At 37.1% G+C, this 18611-nt stretch overlaps 1 protein-coding gene across 4 annotated transcripts in view; it reads right to left on the reverse strand.

Annotated features, from left to right (window-relative positions):
* Positions 1-18611, reverse strand: part of LOC111874905 (serine-protein kinase ATM) — a 127135-nt gene that overhangs the window by 105341 nt on the left and 3183 nt on the right. For 3 of the 4 annotated variants that reach the window (XM_033755664.1, XM_023870773.2, XM_033755659.1), the window contains exons 2-5: positions 8273-8357; positions 6656-6784; positions 6365-6491; positions 810-971 (exon numbers count right to left, since the gene is read on the reverse strand). In XM_033755664.1, the coding sequence (XP_033611555.1) occupies positions 810-971; positions 6365-6491; positions 6656-6784; positions 8273-8344 (490 nt within the window). In that variant the 5' untranslated portion in view covers positions 8345-8357. Of the gene's footprint in view, positions 1-809; positions 972-6364; positions 6492-6655; positions 6785-8272; positions 8358-18611 lie in introns of those variants that run through there. The other variant, XM_033755667.1, reaches the window with a different exon arrangement.

Consider the following 18611-nt stretch of genomic DNA (forward strand, 5'->3'; position numbering starts at 1 on the left):
GGCAACTGTGTTTTGGGATCGAAACGGGGTATTGTTGGTTGACTTTATGGAAACTGGGACCACAATAAACGCTGAGAGATATTGTGAGACACTGAGAAAACTCAGGCGGGCGATTCAGAACCGGAGAAGAGGGATGTTAAGCAAGGGCGTAAGCATTCTCCATGATAATGCTCGCCCCCATGCTGCCCGACAAACCGTCGCTCAACTGCAACAGTTTGGATGGAACATCATCACCCATCCACCCTATAGTTTGGACTTGGCGCCCAGTGACAACCATCTCTTTCCAAGGTTGAAAGAACATTTGTCTGGAAAGCGCTTCAACAACGACGATGAGGTGAAAGCTGAGGTTCGAAGTTTCCTGAACATCATGGAGGTGAACTGGTATGACATGGGCATACAAAAACTGCCACTGCGCCTATAAAAATGCATCGACCGAAATGGCGATTATGTAGAGAAATGAGTACATGTTCAAGATTCAACTGATGTATCCAAAATTGAAAATAAATGTTTATTTTATATTTTCAAACATAGGAGACCTTACTTTTGGAATTGTAAATAGGGGCTGCCCAAATTCCATTACACGTACACCCACATTAGATACACAATATTTACATACCAGAAAAAATGACAAGTACCAGATACAAATTTGAGTATAAATATTTGCATTCTTTCTCTGATAAGGCACAGCAGTTCAAAAATGGGTGAACTGGAATTATAAAAAATACATCCTACTACAGCTATGTGAATGCTCACACTTAGAAGACGTAATTTTCTCGTTACATAACAAATTATTTGGGAAAAATCCTTACCATTCAAATCATCAGACTTCATATCTCCCCAGTACTTCCTGACTCTCAACACTGCCTTCAGAATGAACAAGTATGTGCAGCCAAAACACTTCTGAAGATATCTATCCTTTAAAATTTGCAAAATGCAAAACAGTACAGTTGAACACTTTAATTTTGGAGGACCTGAAAAATATAAAATTCTAAATTCTTTGGAGAAAGTAACACTAGTACTCATACTGTGCTATATAAACTGAAATGTTATAAAGATGGAGGGTAGATCAACACAGAGTGATGATCTGATCGTGAACTAAAATTCCAGATATAATTCCTGTAAATCTAATTAATGTGCTGTCACAAGACAAATATATTTACTAACAGTTTCAGAATTACAAGAAGAAAAATGCAGAACTAAAGAAGTAAGAGTCATCCTAAAGATTACCTTCTTTTTAGAAATTAATAAGTTACACTTTTAGGGAGTGAAATAACCATCATAAATATAAGAATTTAATTAAGTTCAATATTTTATCACACTCAGAAGGGGCTATTTTAGACCTGAATGTCCTAAGTCAATGTAAATTACTATTATATAACATATTTTAAAACATCATTCATGTATGATGCAGAAACATGGACAATCAAATAAATAGTTGCATGTAAATACAAGCAACGAATGCATAAAGCATACAGAAATAAGAATGTATGGTTGTCTAATGTGTTAAAATTGTACATCAAGAAGTGCACAGCACAACCCAGGAATTATGTGTGAAAATCAAACAACCTGAAAAATAGCACAGATGAAGATGCATTACTCAACCAACTGAGAGTGCTTGAAGTTGACAAAGAATACAGATGTGGCAGGTAGATGATAATACGTACTGGATAACAATATCTGAGGATTCAAATACATCAATACATGCTACAGCGGAAATTGATTAAAATAAAAACAATCTGTGCCACTGTCTTCATATGAAATTATTTTGTTTCAAAAACAAATACCAAAGGTCAAATAATTTGTTTAAACTACTTAGTCCTTTAAAATAACCTCCTGTCATTACATTTTCACAATAATAATTCTAGACATTCTGTTGTGTATTTCATAATTGCTAACATTTAAACATTCCAACACAATGCAAGTCTTTATATGTTATGGAACTATTGCCCAAAAAACTACTGGTCAGCAAACTAACAAATGTACAATACATATGTTATGAGTGAGCACTATAGACACACGAGTGCTGAATGAGATGTGTACATAATAATTAACAATAAATTGGGAAAGGAAGCAGAGGATGGCTATGTTCATGGAATATTGTAACGTGTTTGGAGTAGGTACGTCCATGGTAACCCAAAAACAGAGAGCTGTTGCGTAGAGAAGGCCAAAACAACGAAGCAGTGTTTCCTTGGAGATGGATAACAGAAGGTTCATTGTGTAGCAACGGCCACAGATATATAAGAAGGTAATGCATTCACCGAGACAGTCTTGGGACAGCCACCGCTGAAGAGAGTCGGGATCCAGCCACAGTCAGAGACAGTTGGAAGACAGCCACCGCGGAATGCAGTTGAACTGATACTATTTGTATCTGAGTGTGCAAGAATAAATGTGTTCGCTATATCCAAGACCTACGTGAAGTTATTTGTCACGTGACATACCCAACACGTGACAATATGTAACACTACAGGTACACCGCTGTCCAAAAAGTATCCTACTTTACTTTTTTGCTGCTGTAAGTAATGGCCAAAGGGGTGGGGAAAGTGAGTGAAGTGGTAAAGGGACGTTCATGCGCATGCATGATCTTTTGCTGACTTGCAACACCCGCCGGATGCGCCTGTGGCTGCCAGATAGTAAAGTGGTGTAACACGTGTTCATCGCATTCTCGTTTCGCTCAAGATGACAGAACACTTGGAGCAGTGACACTGCATCAAATTTTGTCAGAAACTTGGGCATACGCAAGCAGAAACAATCCGCAAATTTCAGCAGGCTTTCAGCAATGATGCAATAGGGGTCACTAAAATTAAAGAGTGGTTCAACTGCTTTAAAGATGGCCATATGTCGGCGGACAGTGACCAGCATTCCAGGAGACCATCAATGAGCCAAAATGCTGATGTCATTGAAAAATTGCGACACTGATCATAGAGGACCATTGTTTAACCATCCAGGAAGTTACTGATGAGGTGGGATCAACAGAGGTTCCACAAACACAATTTTAACTGAGGATTTGGGCATGCGAAAAGTGGCAGAAAAATTTGTGCCCAAGCTGCTTTCACTGGAGCAGCAAGAACTCTGCCTTGAGGTTATGCAGGACATGCTGGAGTGCGCCAACAGGAATCCTGAGTTCCTGAAGACTGTGATCACTGGTGACAAGTAGTGGGTGTACGGATATGACTAGGAAACCAAGGTCCAGGCATCACAATGGAAGCATCCAACATCCCAGAGGCCCAAAAAAGCACAACATGTTTGGAGCAATGTGAAGGTGATAATGACTGCTTTTTTTTTTTTGATTACCAGGGTGTTGTGCATCATGAGTACGCACCACTAGGCCAAACTGTCAATAAGGCGTACTACCAAGAAGTCCTCTGCCATCTTCACAATGCAGTTCGGCGCATGAGACTGGAGCTGTGGGACACATGCAACTGGCAGCTGCATCATGACAATGACCTAGCTCATTCATCACATCTGATCCAAGGTTTCCTGGCCAAGCACAGCATTCCGCAGGTTCGCCAGGCTCCTTGTGATTTCTGGCTGTTCCCAAGATTGAAGACACCGCTAAAAGGCTCCCGTTTTGACAGCCGCGAGGACATCATACAGAATGCAACAGCGCAACTGCATGCCATTCCAAAAGAAGCCTTCCAGAATTGTTCCCAGTGATGCAAGGACCTCTGGGCTAAGTATGTGGAGTCACAAGGGGCCTACTTTGAAGGGGATTTAGTATTGTAACCACCCAGATACAGAACTATGTTTTCCCGGCCCAAGGTTGGGTAGTTTTTGGACAGAGTAGTATAATGTCTAACAAATTAACTTGGATGTTTTCATTTCAGACAAATAACTGCTGGAACACATGACTACATGAGTCAAATATTTTGTACAACAATATAATCTGGACTGTTTCATTTACAATTGTAGTAAATGTTTTAGTACAACACCATTGTTATCACTTTTCATCCCTTCATCAAAAGCATACAAACTTTAGAACAGAGAACCAACGCACTGACACAAAAAATTTAAAATTCCAGTTTTGTATCTTGTCAGTGCTGAAAGGTCATTCCTTGAGGGTGAGGCTGAGAATGGAAAAAGAGGTCAACATGGCAAAAGGGACAAGCCTATTTGTCACATAAATAACAATCAACAAATACCCAACACATACATGTGGTACATATGGTATAATGGTGTTTGTCAAGCAAAACATCTGAACTCAAAAGAGGGCATAAAATATTGTTCATCATTAAAATGTCAAAAGTTTAGAGAAACTGGTGAAAAACTCAACCTACATTTATAAAACGTTAAAACAAGTTTATGGATATGAAGCAATATGGGGAGCACACAGTCTTATGTACATTAAATAATATCAAGAAGGAAGGCATAAAGATGTTTAAAAAACTCAGCAACAAGCAAAAACGGAAAATTAAAAAGTTTTGTTCAGACTTTCTAGAAAGTAAGAAGGGCGTTCCTACTCTTTTGTGTTAATATGTAACATGTAATGTAATGTAATGTTAATGTAATGTAACATGTAATATGGTGGTGTTGTAGTAAAGGTTGAACCTTCCCGCCAATGTACTGTTAGTTTGGTTGTCATGCGACAGATAGCAACAGCAGAGCAGTCTACCAAAATGGTGTCTGACATAGAAGTGCGTACAAAACAGAGATGTGTTACTGAATTTCTCACTGCCGAACAAATTGCACCCACTGACATCCGTTGACGCTTGCTAAAGGTGTACGGAGATGATACAGTGGATGTCAGCACAGTGAGGCGGTGGGTAGTGCGTTTCAACAGTGGTGAAAGTGAAGTGTGCGACAAACCACGCCCTGGGCGTCCTGCTCAGCTGCCACTCCTCACAATGAACAGCGTCTCGATCAGCTCATCCATATAGATCGGCGGATAAAGACCAGGGAACTGTGTGCATGGCTTAATATCGGCTGTAATGCATTGGAAACAACGTCAGGGAAGCTGGATTATTGCAAAGTTTGTTCCAGGTGAGTCCCACGGATGCTTACACAGGACCACAAAACTCATCAAATGGAAGTCTGTCAGGACCTGTTGCACCAGTCTGAGGCTGAAGGTGACTAGTTTGTGGCCAGCATCATCACCGGAGATGAGACGTGGTGTCACCACTACGAGCCAGAATCCAAAAGACAGTCCATGGAGTGGCGATATCTGGATTCCCCAAGAAAAGAGAAGTTCAAGACACAGCCATCGGCAGGGAAAGTGATGTGCACGGTCTTTTGGGATAGACGGGGCGTGACTTTGTTGGATTTCCTAGAGCCTGGTGAGACTGTCAATTTTGAATGCTACAAGACAACGCCGACTAAGCTGAAAGCCCGCATTTCCAGAGTCAGGCCAGAGAAGCAGACAATCTTTTGCTTGCAACACAATAACACTAGACTCCATACCAGTTTGGCGACCATCGCGCACACTGCAAAGTTTGGCTGGACTGTCCTACCATATCCACCTTAAAGCCCCAATTTAGCACCTTCAGACTTCCATCTCTTTGGGTCTATGAAAGATGGACTATGTGGGCAACATTTTCCAGACAACGATGCTGTCATTGCAGCTGTAAGAAAGTGGCTAGCCTCTGCTGGTGCAGACTTTTACGGGCACAGCATACAGGCTCTTGTTCATCACTGTCAAAAGTGCATAACGAATGGTGGTGATTACGTGGAAAAATAACTGTAAGTAGCTGAAATCTTGCTCTATTAACTGCATTATTATGCCTTCTGTATCTGTTGTAGTTTTCACTAAAAAAAAATAGGAGGCATTATATACGGAACGCTCCTTGTACTTTTTAAAAACATTAGGAAAAGAATGTAGCCAATTACAGAACCTAGGTCCTGTAGTAAAACAAAGAAATTCTCTGCAACAAACAGCCTATTAAGCACTTTTATCATCAAGTTTTTAAACATTTACAGCAAAGCATTCAATGGAAAAGACTGAATCTTTTAAAACCAAACAGAATTCACATATATTAACTTGCCTTACCACACAGCTCCTTCTGTAACAAAATTTCTGGCCATAATCCAAGTTCCAGTCTTGAATATCAGTCATACTTGATGGATCTGTCCTTTGCAATTTCTCGTGTTCACAAAACAAAAAATTTTGAAGGATAAAATTTTGAACCAACCTCAGATATTTAGAGCAATGTTACAACAGTACTGAAAGAACTTGCATAAACTGATTTCCAGTTATGATCCCATGCATGGTAGATATGAAATGACATCTGCATAAAGCCAGAGGGAGAGTATCCTCAAGGTGGAAATATCCCTTAACAATGACATACAGTCATTTGTAGAATCAATCTGGTTACTTTATTCGCCACACTCTGTACTGACGACATCCAATATATTGTATAATGACTTTACGTACCTTTGATTGCCTTTGTAACTACATTATCAATCAGTGCCGAACATTTAATCTTAATATTATCTCGATTTGTTTGGGAAGATGATGACGATTGTGTCTTCTGCTCCTCACTCCTGAACCGATCTGCTTCCTGAAATAAAAATATATTATGAAAATTTAAAATAATCTTTGTTGGTGTATACAATATAACTCAACTAGGAGCATTCAACACTGCATTGGAAATGCCAGTATGACAAGATGGCACACTATGGATATTAAATTCCCAATTTGTGTTTGGCAATAATAAATTTTTACCTTCAAAATTAATCTATGTACTGCTAGGAATACTGAATCCCATGTTACATTGTTTTCATTGTGACTCCTATCCAAGAGCTTTGTTGCCTGTGAGCCCAACAGAAGTTCTGAAAGTCGTTCCATACTCTTCTGCAATGAAAAATAGATTGGCAGCAAGTTATGGTTTAAAAATTATCTCGTATAACATCTGTCATTTAACTACACAAGGGGTGCAAAACTTTCCTAGCTTCTCCACAGCATTTTCAGAATTAATAAGTCTTAGGGGTGACCAGTGATAAGACTTCATTCTATTAGGTGTTACTACACAGAAAATATGGAATCAAACACTGTTGTACTAATATACTGTGACATGTCAAGCCACTGTTGGGCAATGGGATATGGAACAAGGTTACGCAACAGTAAGGAAAGCAGTGTTTGGTCATGCCGTGCCGAGCCAAAGCATGCTGGTTGCTATGCAGCATTGCAGTAAACATCTCTCGGCAGTGTTGTCCAGCAACACCGCTTTAAACACGGCGATTGCACAACAGTGAAGCGAGAGGCGTTTTCCGCTGTCTGACTGAAGGCTTATAAGAGTAACTGTAATGCCTAAGGAATTCAGATGAAGTCTAGTAGTCGCTGAGTTCAGTTGTAACGAGTGATTTGTGAATGCGAAGAAGTTATAAGTTCAGTAGAATTCTAGCACTTACAAGTATTTGGAGTATTCGGCAAACATAAGTCAGTCAGCCGCGGGAAGAAGAACTGAACACGTGATTAGAAGATTTTATGGGTGATAATCAGTGATTATTCTATTCAACATGTACTGTCACCTGCCATCACATTCTAGCAAAACTGATAGTAACAGCAGTACTGGGAATTAGAAAGAGCATGGGCTACTCCAACAGCAGAGATGGTTATTCACAATGAAGTATGTGAAGATACAGCAGACTAGAAAGACTTCAAAAGTGCTCTAGTTATTTGAAGATTGTGAAGAATAACGAAAGTTTTGTAATTATCTGCAGTTAAAACCAATAAGTGTCCAATAAATTAAATTACCAATTCAACCTGTATCGGGTTACAAACTCATGATATACGTAGTATTTACAGCAAACATGATTCATCCGTTTTGTTATTGGTTAACCCTTTTTATAGAGCTGGGATAGCACAGTCAGTATAGTGACTGGCCAGAGGCTGGAAGACCAAGGTGTCAGAGTTCAAATCCAGGTAGGGTCAAGATGTCTTCTCTATGTCATCCAGACTAGCTGTGGGGCCCATCCAGCCTCCTATCCAATGTGTACCAGGAGCTCTTTCCACAGGGGCATGAAGCAGACCACTCACCTCCAACTAATGCCAAGGTCAAGAAAATGTGGATCCACTCCCTCATATGCCTTCATGGCAGAACGCTTAATTAGTCAAGCACAGGGCAAACTTTCATTTGAAACCTTTTTATTCATAGCCATTAAGCTGAAAGATGTGGTGCAAGTTTTAGTTTGTGGGTGAATGCTTCTATTGCATCTGACCAAGAACCTCTCCAAGATGTTTATTTCATCTCTCAAACATTATGGGACAGACAATTAGGCTGTAATATAAATTTGGTTCTTTCAACTGTAAAAAGCTGATAAATAAATACACTATACCTACCTTTCTCTCTGTAACTCTGTTGGAATCTAAACCACTGCAGCATTCCATTAAGTCTCTTTCAACAGTACCCATGATTCCTAATTTCCTGAAAGTAATACAAACAGTATAAGCTCAAAAAATTCTCAAAACAATATTTACTAACAACAGTCTTCTTTAATGCCCCTTTTAATTAGATACAGGATAACACAATCAGACATCTGTGTTATGCAAAATTCAAACTGAAAAGGGCTAATAACATCAATATCTTTTCTTATCAATAACTGTAATCAATTTTACTCTTCAGTGACAGCCATATTAGAGACTGTGCAGATAAGACTAAAGATAACTTAAATAAAATGTTTTGTGTGATAGGATTTGTAAAACCAGGAGCAGATATTAACCGCTTGTCTTCCTCTGTAGAGTTAATGGTCAAATCTTTGACCCACAATGATGTGATTGTCCTTTCAGGTGGAACTAATGATACAGGGAAAAATAACGCTAAAGAAGGACTAAGAAATATATTGAACTTTGCCAAAACTAATTCTCATACAAACATTGTTTTGTTAACTGTACTGCCTAGATACGATTTGGAAAGTTGGGCGTGTGTAAACGATGAAATAAGAGTTTATAATAGGAAATTAGAGAAATGTATCAAATTTTTTAAACATGTTACATTACTAAACCATGATCTAAAAAGAGCTCTGTATACAAGGCATGGGCTCCATTTCAATAAAACTGGGAAAAATGTATTGGGCAGGAATTTTGCTCTGACTTGCTCTAGAATCTTCCACAGAGACATGAAACGAATTTATTTGCCTTGGAAAGAAAATAATATTTCTGATAATGAGACCCGCAATCTCTCTGGCATAAATAATCATTTTTGTGAAAACTGCTCAAGTGAAGCAAGTAAATCACAAACTTTTGAGCCACTATGCAGATCAAGTAGATTAAAAAATCCCTACTTAACAGACACAATGATTTTTTATGGTGACATTTGAAAGTAGGGAAGAGGAAAATAATTTTAATGCCCTAAAACTAAACAAAAACAACTGCAATATTCATAAAGAAAATTTTAATAATAATGGTTTTCAAATTTACCATCAAAATATTTGTGGCCTGTTAAATAAGACCAGTGAAATTTACGCTCACCTACATCCAGAATTTCCGCAAATACTCTGCTTTAGAGAACATCATTTAAATTATTCACAAACTGAAAATTTGACTATAACTAATTATAATTTAGGAACTAGTCATTGTAGGGAGTCTTTCATTATGGGAGGCATTTGTGTATATGTATATAACTCACTGGATTTTGAAGCTATTAATATCAGAGGATTATGTATAGACAAAGTCATGGAGGCATGTGCTGTAAAACGCAAATTTTTATCTATTATATTTTGTATTTTAGATATTTACAGGTCTACGTCCAGTAACATGTTTAATACCTTCACAAATATGTAGGTTGTACAGAAAGTCATGAGCAACTTTTTTTTGCATGCAACCTGGGAACAGCAGACGAAACCAGCTGTTGTGTTAACCTCGAGTGTTTTGTGACGTCAATAGTTTGCATCACGTGACCAGTATGACTCTTAACAAAATGGCTGACAACCATATGTCATTTTGCCAGCGCGCTGTCATCGAATTTCTTGTGAAAGAGGAAATCCCTGCTGCAGAAATTCACCAGAGACTTCAGCGTGCTTATGGAAGTGTGTGCATGGGTGCGAGCAGTGTTCCAAGATGAGTGAAACATTATAAAGATGGGAACACCAGCATCGAACAGTCTCAACTGAATGCAACAAGGAAAGAGTGAATGAGATCATTCAAGATGACAGGCATGTGACTCTGGACACAACAGCCCGAAAACTTGGAGCAGGGCTATAGGAAAGTTTGTGCTTGTTGGGTCCCGCAGTTATTGACCGAAGACCACAAAGGTCAGCAAAAAGCCATCACCTCAGAACTGCTGCAGAGATATCGACACGAAGGCGATGATCTTTTGCTCTGTCTTGTGACAGGTGATGAAAGCTGGTTTCACCATTTTGAGCCTGAAACGAAATGGCAGAATATGGAACGGCACCATTTGCATTCTCCATCAAAAAAGAAGGCAAAGACAGTGCCATCAGCTGCGAAGGTGATGGGCACAGTCTTCTGGGATGCAGAGGGGTTTATTCTGGCCGAATTCCTGGAACCTGGGCAAACCATCAGTGCTGCTCGTTATGTCCAGACCCTGCACAAGCTCCGTCGTGCATTGCGCAATAAACATCCAGGACGAAACATCATCATCCTGCATGACAACACTCGCCCCCAAGCCACTCACCTCACAATGGAAGCAATTGCAAAGATGGGGTGGGAAGTTATTCCACACCCCTCCTATAGCCCTGATCTGGCAACCTCCAACTACCATCTCTTCCAATTTATGAAGGATCAGCTGCGTGGACAACGTTTTGAGACAAGGGAGGCAATTCAGAAAGCAGTGCGTCAGTGTCTTCGGATGGCTGGAAAAGAATTTTACAGAAGGGGAATTTTCAAACTCTGAGAACGCTGGGATAAATGTATACAAAGAAGTGGTGATTATGTGAAAAAATAAAGAAAGGCATGTAGATTGAGGTGGTGTATTTGGTTTGTAAATAATAAAGCATGTTACTTTACAAAAAATTGCTGCTCATGACTTTCAGTACAACCCTCGTACATATCTGCAAATATTTTATGCTTGCTTTCCGAAAAAGAAAACCTATGAGGAATCTCCCCCTAAACAATGGTTAACTATCAGAATTGAAACTTCTTGCAAAAGGAAAAAACAACTGTACCTTCTGAAAAAGATACTTGATAACAACAATCTAAAGCAATATTATAAGTCACATAGTAAGATCCTGACTAAGGTGATTAATGAGGCAAAAAGACTCAGCTATAAAGATAAAATTACCAACTCCAATAATACTATTAAATCTACTTGGAATATTATAAAAGCGGAGTTAGGTAAAAACTGCCTGAAGGAAAAAAACTGTAAAACTGAGAAAATAAATCCAAGTATTTTTAATAATAATTTTTTAAATATTGCTGATAATATTACTAAAAAATATTCTACTCAAATTACTTTAAATACTGATAATAACAATAATTATAAACATTATCTGAACTTGTCAACTAAGGGCCCCTTTCCCAATAAAATAACAACTAATGAAAATGAAAAAGTTATCTCTTCTTTGCATTCAAAAAGGTCTTCTGGATATGATGAGATTTTGATGCAGACACTAAAAATTAGTGCCCCATACATTTCTTCCCCTTTATGTCATATATTCAATAAAGAAGTCTTAGCTGGTAAATTCCCCTTACGTATGAAATACTCGATTGTAACTCCTATATAGGCCATGCCATAGCTCAAGTGGTTAGTTGCTGGCTTCCCTCCTCAGCAGCCCTGGTTCAAACCCGAGTCTGGTCAAGTGGGATTTGTGGTGGACAAAGTGACACTGGGGCAGGTTTCATCTGAGTACTTCAGTTTCCCCTGCCAATCTTCATTCCACCAACTGCTCCACAATCATTCTCACCTATCATCTGGGGCTGGTACAATAGGCCAGAAGTGGCTGCAGTACAAGGGACTTAGTCCCACCACACTAGCAATAATAAAAATAACTCCTATATACAAGAAAGGTGACAAGAACTGTGCAAATTATAGACCAATATCATTGTTAACTTCATTTTCCAAGGTAAAAGTTAAAAAAAGAAAGTAAAGTTATCCCTGTACCAGGCCGTGAAGGCCCATAGGGTTGTGAGGTGTTGAGGGTCCCACACTATCTACACAAGTTTTTGAAAAAATAATATTTAGGAGATTATTGACACATCTTCACACTTATGACATGCTAGCAAATGAACAATTTGGGTTTTGCCCCAAATTATCCACTGAAACAGTTTCATATAACTTAATAAATACAGGTATTAACAATAAAGAAAAAGTAGGTGGAATCTTCGATTTGGAGAAGGCTTTTGACAGCGAAAATCATGAAATACTTTTATATAAACTTGAATTTTATGGTATAACTCACAACGTATATGTTATTAAAATCATACCTCCAAAACCGATATCAAAGGGTGGTAATTAGAAATGGACCCTTTGATAAGAGTGAATCAGATTGGGGTTGGGTCAAACATGGTGTTCCCCAGGGATCTATCCTGAGACCATTACTTTTCCTATTATATATCACTGACCTACTTTTATCTATAAAATATCTGAACGTCACTGTAAACCTCCAAACAATTTTATTTGCAGAAGATACTAGTGTAATCCTCAGTAATCAAAATAATGCTGTACTTGGAAATAACTTGAAGTCAGTGTTCACTAGTGTGATGAAATGGTTTAAGGCAAATTTACTCCCACTAAATCTAGACAAAACCTATTGTATGGGATTCCACTCTAAAGATATTATTAATTCTGAAATACAAATTAAATATAACAACAAAATTATTGCCAATACTACTGAACTAAAGTCTCTTGGGCTAGTACTTACAATACTTTGTCTTGGAAGAGTCACACCGATATGGTGACTCCCAAATTAAACAAAGTATGTTATACTGCAAAAGCAATCAGACCTTACTTATCATTATATTCCCTAAAGATAATCTATCCTGCTTATTTTCACTCAGTTATAACATCTTGTTTAATTTTCTGGGGATATTCTTCTCACAGTACGAATATTTTCAAACTCCAAAAGCGAATGGTTAGAATACTAATGGAAGCAGGACCCAGAGATTCTTGCAGAAATATTTTTAAAGTTTTAAATATACTACCTCTAGCATCTCAGTACATACTCTCCTTGGCTCTGTTTATCGTTACCAATAAATCATTGTTTTGACAAAATTCTGAAATTCATAATTTTAATACCAGGAATAATTCTAATTTTTTTCAAGTAATGACTCACTTGACGATGTTTCATAAAAGTCCTGCCTGCGCAGACGTTAAGATATACAACCATCTTCCAGCTGACATTAAAGACTTGGCATGTGATATTAAAAGCTTTAAAATAGCATTAAAAAGTATTTGCATGAGAATTCTTTTTAAACTGTGGGTGAATTTTTATGCATAAAACTAGATAAGTACTTTTGATTGAAATAGTAATGTCATTGTGTCAGTATTTACAGTGTTCTATTCTATGAATTTTTTATGCATAAAACTAGATATATTTCTGATGGTAATAGCAACATCACTGTATCAGTATTTACAGTGTCTTATTATTTTTATAATTTCAACAAAATCTTTTAATTATTGCATGTCTTATTTATTTATATTGTCTTGTATTTTTACTTTTCTATATCCAATGGTTGTACCAGTATGGATCAAGAGAATAAATTAAAATTGATAATATTATATTTCAGCATCCTGTTGCACTCTACACGATAAATGATACAGTGGCACGCACACAGGAAGACTACACAGAATAACACCTGTACAGTGTGGAAACAAGAACGAGCCACTCCAGCACTTTAGACATAGGGCGAGTAACCCTAACAATTTTAAATTTAAAATTTAGAGAAAATTTTAAAGGATTTTAAAATCATAACTAAAGATTTTATAGTGCTACTACAGGAAAATCAAATTTAATGTCTGCAATATAATCTACATACCAGACATATCAACGAGGTAGATGTTGATAATACGAAGAAAATAACAATGTGTTTTTAAATGTTAAATTTTAGACTGGGTTCAGTGTGGCAGCAACGTTAAGAGTATACACCTGATGATGGCCGATAGAGGCCGAAACACGTAGTGTAGAAGAGACCAAGATCAAAGACATATAATATATATTGTTTGCACTTGGGACGCAGTTTGTATCATTTAAAATTGATAAATTGATTGATAATTATAAGTAATAAACAGAGAAATTTACTGTAAATAACTGAATGTACAGATGAATTGATAATTATTTAATTTTCTTAAAAGGTGGCAAAACACCATAACTCATAAAGGTGTTGAATCTAATAATTTATTTACATTTTATTATTTTCACAACAAAATTTTTTAGTTTGGCCATAGGACTTCGAGTTATCCTTTACACCAGCCGTGGCAAACTTGCAGCCCACATAGACACAAAGTGCGGCCCCTCAACTTTTAGAGCTAATTGATATTAAAATTTTAGTAGAAATATACTTGTAAAGACAATTTTCCAACAGACCAGAAGACAAGAAGTCTCACGCAGACATAAATTAGCAGGCTGCAGGAAAAGTGATTCTGAGAATTGCAGAAGGGTTTGTCCAACTAATGGTTTGTAAAGTTCGTGAAGGGCAAACTATCGTATTTCAAAGGGTAATGCACTAAAATCCGCACAGCCTCACCACCCCAAGTATTTCCAAGAATCCCTTTTGGAGGCGTAGTAAGAATGCAAGGAGGGTGGCAAATGACAGACAAGTGCAAGGGATTTCTACCTTCAAAACTAGCTTGCAACCCCCAGCCATTGTCTAATGGGCTGCTAGCAAACTTTCACTTTTATGACCATTGAGACAAGATACACCTTCCTACTAGCCCAGTAGTCTCTTGTACATTGTCATTCAGTTCATTTTCACACAGCGACAGGTGCTGATGTTACATTGTGATGAACGTATAAATGTTATAATTAAACATTAAATTATCAACTACGAGTTTTCTTGTATATGTTTGTTTGATATTTGTCAAAAATGGCATTCTCTTGCTTTTTAAAACTGTAAGATATGTGACTTTAGGTAATTATACTGAAATTATTTCTAAATAATAAATAGAATTAAGTTTCCTTGTATCAAAATCTAATGTATATTTCTATTTTGAAGTGCGGCCCTGGACTATTAGTTATAGGGCTGAGGTGGCCCTCTGTACAAGTTGAGTTTGATGCCTGCTTTACACCATCTTAGGCTGGCACACTTTACATGTTTTTAGTCTACATTTATTTAAAATATTCAAGTAGGCTTACGAGATCACACTGTCTGCCTTCATGTTTGTGTGTTCATTCCTTTCAACATTTGAACCAATGTAATGATTTTCATGAAAACTGGTATGAACATTATGTAACTGGATTGCAGAAACACAAACTTGTTGCACAGCACATTAAAATTATGCTTTTAAGGAAATATTTTGTAGAATGAAAGAGAACATGGTAGCTTTGCAAAGATTTCTGTTTGGCTTTTATTTTTACAGTGATAACTAATGGGCAAGTAAAATTATTTATTTACTTATGCTTTATTTAACAGTGCTGTCAACATCTCAGAGCATTCAATATCAAATGTTAGGATGACTAGTGAACAGTGAATCTGAATGGATGTGGAGGGAAGTGGTTGTACCCTAATTTGAGGTACTATTTGCCTGAAGGGACCAAGAAAATCCAAAGAAACTCAATCATGAGAGCCAGTCTCTGGGCTGAGATATCATTCTGGGACCTCTCAAATATACAGCAGTGCTATCCACTAAACCACAACATTCATTCATTGGAGTTTGGCATATGGAACTCTGAATATGGATTAACTATAAGTATGTAAACAAACAGTGCAAAACTCTGATGTTATATTTGACAAATTTCAAATAAATCTGTATTTAAGTAATAAATTCCTCCCAAAGGGCTTCTACATCAATATGGTGGGGAGGTCTGCATACCTGATCACCTGGAGGACTATGCTAGTGGGTGGGTAAGTTCCTGGTAAAGCAATCCATGTTAGACAGGTTGAAGGGTACAGGCCAGGCAAAAGGTGGGCCCTGATCCTCCAGGTTGGAGGTTTGGTGTGAGGCTAATATCTTCACCTCTCAAAATGATATTAGGAAAACTAATAACAAATGCTGAATAGGAGAAAAATGAGCATGTCATAAATGACGCCAAGGCTCTTGGAATAATTAAACCGAGTAGTCCATACATAATTTCACCATTAACATATATTTGTAATGCTATTTTGAGTACCAGTGTATTCCCAGATAGATTAAAACATGCTTTGGTTAAGCCATGTTTTAAAAAAGGAAACATACAAGAAATAACAAATTACAGGCCTATATCACTGTTGATTTCTTTCTCGAAAATTATTGAACTCATTTTCTCGAGATTAATTGCGCATATTGAAGTGAATGATATTTTGGCTCCTGAACAGTATAAATTCAGGACTCATCTTTCGACTGAGAGGGAGCCTTCTCACTATTAGACAGTATTCTTAGAGATATGAATAATAAGAAGAATGTGCGAGGTGTTTTCTGTGATCTGCAAAAGGCTTTTGATTGTGTCAATCATGAAATATTATTGGATAAACTCAAATTTTGTGGAATAGGAGGTACTTTCAAACAATTAATTAAATCATACTTAACTGGCAGTTGTACCGGGCAATACAAATAATAGTAATAAAATATCCAAATGGGAAATAATCAAACATGAAGTTCCACAGGACTCGATTCTTGGACCTCCGCTGTTCCTATTTTATATTAATGATTTACCCACAGTAATAAATAATATGGTATTGTATGCTGATGACACTAGTATTATAGTTGTTGATTCAAATAATTCAAGTTTTGAAACAAATCTTAATCAAACCTTCAAAACTATAAATGCTTGGTTTAATGCCAATCTGCTTACTTTGAATTTTAGTAAAACTCAATATTTGGCTTTTCAATCTATGAAACATCGTTATCCATATTAATTATGATAAGACATTTATCCCCAGTGTATTGGAAACTAAATTTCTTGGTTTGATTATTGATGATATGCTGTCTTGGAAACAGCATATAGATATGGTCACCAATAAAATTTCCTGTGTATGTTCTACACTTAGAAATATAAAATATATAGTATCATTTGAAACTTTAAGGCTAATTTATTTTGCTCATGTACACTCTATTATGAAACTTTAACTGATGTAAGTAAAGAGGTTGGTCTAGAAGTAAACACAGAGAAAACTAAGTATATGTTACTGTCTTGTCACCAAAATGCAGGGCAAAATCGCGACATAAAGATAGGAAACAGATGTTTTGAAAATGTGGCACAGTTCAGATATTTGGGAACGACGATAACAGATCGAAACCTGATTGAGGAGTAAATTAAGAGGAGATTGAACTCGGGTAATGCTTGCTATCATTCAGTCAAGAACCTTTTGTCTTCTCGTCTGTTGTCCAAAAACATAAAAATCAGAATATAGAAAACTATAATTTTGCCTGTGGTTCTGTATGGGTGTGAAACTTGGTCTCTGACATTAAGGGAGGAACATAGACTGAGGGTGTTTGAAAACAGGGTGTTGAGAATATTTGGACCAAAGAGAGATGAAGTGACAGGAGGTTGGAGAAAACTGCATAGTGAGAAGCTTCCTAACTTGTACTCTTCTCCAAGGATAATTAGAATGATCAAGTCAAGGAGGATGAGGTGGGCAGGTCATGTAGCACGAATGGGGGAGACGAGGAATGCGTATAGGATATTGGTGGGAAAGCCAGAAGGAAAGAGACCACAGGGAAGACGAAGGCACAGGTGGGCGGACAATATTAGAATGGATCTTAGAGAGATAGGATGGGATGGTATTGATTGGATAGATCTGGCTCAGGATAGGGACCAGTGGAGGGCTCTTGTGAACATGGTAATGAACCTTTGGGTTCCATAAAATGCTGGGAAATTCTTGAGTAGCTGCAGAATTTGTGGCTCCTCCAGAAGGGCTCAGCTCCATGAGTAAGTAAGTAAGTAAGTACACTCTATTATGAGTTATGGGATAATCTTCTGGGGTGGCTCCTCTTATGCTAAGTAGGTGTTTATTTTACAAAAGAGAATCATTAGAAATATAATGAATGCTAAACCATGAGATTCATGTAGGGAAATTTTTATGAAATTGGAAATAAAGATGTTATATCCCCAGTATATATATTCCTTTCCATTATATACAGTTAATAATAAATATTTATTTAACTTAAATAATGAGATTCATAAATATAACACTAGATTACACAGTAACTTACATGCACCTATAGTGCAGTGGTTCTCAAACTTTTTACCTCTGAGCCCCCCCTGAGAAGAGAAAATACTCTCAGGCCCCCAGCCTGTTTTTTTTTTATCAAAATAGAAGTCATGGTATGTTTGATGTTTCATTCAGTTTATTTTGTGTTTTTCTCCATACTATTTAGCAGTTTTCTTAGTCAAAATTAAAATATCACAATACTAGGCCTACAATAAAAATTAGTTTTAACACTTGCAATTAACCAAAATATGTACTGAAATGAAACGATATTTAACTAACAAGTATTTAATTATTTTCTGCAAAGAGAATCAAACATTTAAATGTCAAAGTTCAGTGTGATGGATGGGCCTGCTTTTGAGAACAAAGTTTGTCAAAACGTGGCATAATATCAGAAATGGCCACTCTAACTTCTTTAGCAATATTTAGCCTTGAACGA

The sequence above is a fragment of the Cryptotermes secundus genome, unplaced genomic scaffold (assembly GCF_002891405.2).
Source record: "Cryptotermes secundus unplaced genomic scaffold, Csec_1.0 scaffold308, whole genome shotgun sequence".
NCBI classification, from domain to species: Eukaryota; Metazoa; Arthropoda; class Insecta; order Blattodea; family Kalotermitidae; genus Cryptotermes; species Cryptotermes secundus.